General features: G+C 34.5%; 1 protein-coding gene across 1 annotated transcript in view; it reads left to right on the top strand.

The window, feature by feature from the left end:
• ARHGEF38 (Rho guanine nucleotide exchange factor 38) overlaps nucleotides 1-3,025 on the top strand; it is a 132,934-nt gene extending 129,909 nt beyond the window's left edge. Inside the window, exon 14 of the mRNA XM_003899050.5 lies at nucleotides 2,787-3,025. Coding sequence (XP_003899099.2) covers nucleotides 2,787-2,972 — 186 coding nt within the window. The 3' untranslated portion in view covers nucleotides 2,973-3,025. The remainder of the gene's footprint in view (nucleotides 1-2,786) is intronic.
• Nucleotides 3,026-4,047: the final 1,022 nt, after the last annotated feature.

Below are 4,047 nucleotides of genomic sequence, written 5' to 3'. Positions count from 1 at the left end.
TTTTCTTTTTTTTTTTTTTTTTTTTATTATTTTTTATTTTTTTAAAATTTATTTATTATTATTATACTTTAAGTTGTAGGGTACATGTGCATAACATGCAGGTTTGTTACATATGTATACTTGTGCCATGTTAGTCTGCTGCACCCATCAACTCGTCATTTACATCAGGTATAACTCCCAGTGCAATCCCTCCCCCCTCCCCCCTCCCCATGATAGGCCCCGGTGTGTGATGTTCCCCTTCCTGAGTCCAAGTGATCTCGTTGTTCAGTTCCCACCTATGAGTGAGAACATGCGGTGTTTGGTTTTCTGTTCTTGTGATAATTTGCTAAGAATGATGGTTTCCAGCTGCATCATGGATAGGAAGAATCAATATCGTGAAAATGGCCATACTGCCCAAGGTAATTTATAGATTCAATGCCATCCCCATCAAGCTACCAATGAGTTTCTTCACAGAATTGGAAAAAACTGCTTTAAAGTTCATATGGAACCAAAAAAGAGCCCGCATCTCCAAGACAATCCTAAGTCAAAAGAACAAAGCTGGAGGCATCATGCTACCTGACTTCAAACTATACTACAAGGCTACAGTAACCAAAACAGCATGGTACTGGTACCAAAACAGAGATATAGACCAATGGAACAGAACAGAGTCCTCAGAAATAATACCACACATCTACAGCCATCTGATCTTTGACAAACCTGAGAAAAACAAGAAATGGGGAAAGGATTCCCTATTTAATAAATGGTGCTGGGAAAATTGGCTAGCCATAAGTAGAAAGCTGAAACTGGATCCTTTCCTTACTCCTTATACGAAAATTAATTCAAGATGGATTAGAGACTTAAATGTTAGACCTAATACCATAAAAATCCTAGAGGAAAACCTAGGTAGTACCATTCAGGTTTCTTTTAAAGAGAAACCAATCCCATTCAGGAAGCTGAAGGCTGATCATCTCCCAAAGGCCCCACCTCTTAATAGCATTACCTTGTGGATTAGGCTTTCAACACATAAACTTTGAGGGGAAACAAACATTCAGACCATGGCAATATGGTTCTTTCCTTGGGGAGCAGGTCATATTAGTTGATAAATCAATATACCAATCAATGGAATCAAAGTTTCATCAAAAGTTAAATAAGTTTAATATTTAAATAACAACTTCAGCTACAGCTATAGTCTCCTCTCCACAGTACCCATTCTCTTTTCCTGCTTAATGAAGTAATGAAGTCATCTTATTTCTCATAGTTTCCCTTATATATTGAACCTCAAGTTTGAGAGTTAATCTGCTTGTCTTTTCCTATATGTTGTTTTCATGTATTCATCTCTGTACCTTCAAATATGACATATTCACGCCTTTTGTCAGCTTTGTCATTTATGAAAGATAACTTCTTTCAAAATCCAGCTCACCATTGGCTGATGTATCATCTGTGTGTAGAGTTGTTGCTGTTTTGGTGTGTTTTGTTTTGTTCACTGGCATTTTCTTTTCCTGGCTAAGTTGTAAGTTCGCCAATAAAATAATACCTGGTACTTAGTAGGTACTAGAAAAATTTTCATTAAATAAATGAATGGGAATATATGTTGCTTAAATAAATGAATGGGAATAAATTAAGCCAATTGCTTAATTTTATGCCATAACTAAACATTTTCATTATCAATCTTATGATTTTATTGGAAGAATAACTAAACACTTATTTTGGGGCTTCTTACACACTTAATAATTATAAAGGATTCTTTTGAGGTCAGAAAAAATTCTTTTGACTGAAATATTTTATTATTCTAGGTCACAAAATAATTTTTAAAGTTATAAAAGGTTTGGGAAAAAAAGAAGGGAACAAGGAAGTAAAAATGAAAATCAGCTATAACTGTACCATTCAAAGAAACAATAACAATATTACACTTATAATGTACATCAAATTTTTTGTTCTTTTTAAGGTTTACAATTTTATCATAAGTGTTTCCCATATTATTAGTCTCAAACAGCATCATTTTTCTTGTTTGTTTTTGTTTGTTTGTTTGTTTGTTTTTGGAGACAGGGTCTCACTCTGTCGCCCAGGCTGGAGTGCAACGGCACGATCTTGGCTCACTGCAACCACTGCCTCCCAGGTTCAAGCAATTCTCCTGCCTCAGCCTCCTGAGTAGCTGGGATTACAGGCGCACACCACCATGCCCAGCTAAGTTTTGTATTTTTTAGTAGAGACAGGGTTTCACCATGTTGGTCATGCTGGTCTTGTACTTCTGACCTCATGATCTGCCCACCTCGGCCTCCCAAAGTGCTGGGATTACAGGTGTGAACTACTGTGCCCAGCCTGCACTGTTTTTAATGACTACAAATTTCCTTAGTATGAGGGTCTGGAATTTAACTATTTTGCTCTTGCTGAACTTCTAGTGATATTCCTACTACTCTCCCACTTTTGCCATTTGTATGGGTAATCCAGTAACATTGGTATGCAAAAATTTCTGCCAATGTTTCTGTAGAAGAGATTCTTCAAGCTTTTTTGATTCATAAGGAATTAACATTTTAACATTATTAAAAATCTTTTAATAGAAACTGCCAAGTTGCCTTCAAGCATGGATAATTTATACTCCTCCTAACAGAATAATGACAATACCTATTTTGTTCCATTCTCACCTGGGTCATATTTTAGCAAAATACATCCAATAGAAGGAGTTGGACAATGTGACTTTGGAAAATAAGAAAACTTTAGCATTGCTTCTAAAAGCTTGGAAACTCTTATGATGTTTCTCTTAATATTCAGGTTCCAATTCCAATAATGTCATTTGTTTCTTTGTCTAGATTTTCTATGCAGTTCATGCTTTTCAAGCACGGAGTGACCATGAACTCAGCCTTCAGGAATATCAGAGAGTTCATATACTTAGGTTTTGTGACCTAAGTGGCAATAAAGAGTGGTGGTTAGCTGAAGCTCAAGGGCAGAAAGGATATGTGCCCGCTAACTACCTCGGAAAGATGACTTATGCTTAAGAAAATAAGACTTCGACTTTTATTTTCCAGCAAGTTATTGATTGACTACCTCATAAAACTGACATTACAAAACTTTGGACCAGAAAGCAAGAAACCTCCAAACTACAGAAACTGATACTCTACTGGGTTTTCAGGAATACTGTACTTCCTAACAGGGTTATTGCAAGAATGTATTATAAAGGATACATGTTGAAAGAAATACTAAGCCAACAGAAATAGCAAAGCAAATGACCCAAGCTTCAACTATCAACTACTTAAAAGTGAAGATCTTTTGAAAGAGTAATTATATCCTTCTATCATCAAGAAAGGTTGGATCCAAAGGTTTTTCAATTTACTTTTTTTTTTTTACTGTATGATGTATTTTGCCTCAAATGTTTTTGTTTTTCATATTGCTCTCTTGCAAATGCATACATGTTCATATACATACATATAAACCATATATATTATGTAGCTTTATACACATATGTGGATATGAATTACACACCTATATGTGTAAACCAGAGTATACATCAAAGATACATAATAGGAATATATCACCAACTAGAAGTCTTTGATAATGTATTTTGTTAATGTTTTGTTTATATGTTTTGAACTAAAAGAAAACTGAATAACTTGATATTAACATATAACATTACTAAATGCATACTATATGCCATTGTTCTAAGTGCTTTATATGTAGTAACTTGTTTAATACTCAAAACATTATGAAGAAACCATAGTCCAAAAGGGTAAAGTAATTTAATCCAAATCACATTGCTAGTAAGTGGTGGGCCTGGACTTAAACTTAGGTAGTATAAATAAAAAATAAAACCTAAGGCTTCCAACCATCTAAATAGACCTCCCCCTCAGCCAGGGCTCTTTTTTTTTTTTTTTTTTTTTTTTATTCAAAGGTATAACTGGATAAGTAGATGTGTTTACAACCATTCTTGTGAAATACATTTTTATAAAAATACTATCAACTTGTTTGCTAATAGCAGACACATACCTCAACTATGATGACCTAATTTTTGGTGGATAATGTACATGATTAGGTAGAAATAGGCAAGCTCACACTGGTAGATTAACTATCAAATAC

Source organism: Papio anubis, chromosome 3 (assembly GCF_008728515.1).
Source record: "Papio anubis isolate 15944 chromosome 3, Panubis1.0, whole genome shotgun sequence".
In the NCBI taxonomy this organism is placed as follows: domain Eukaryota; kingdom Metazoa; phylum Chordata; class Mammalia; order Primates; family Cercopithecidae; genus Papio; species Papio anubis.
Note: the sequence above shows the minus strand (reverse complement) of the source record. Positions and strands in the feature narration are given on the sequence as shown.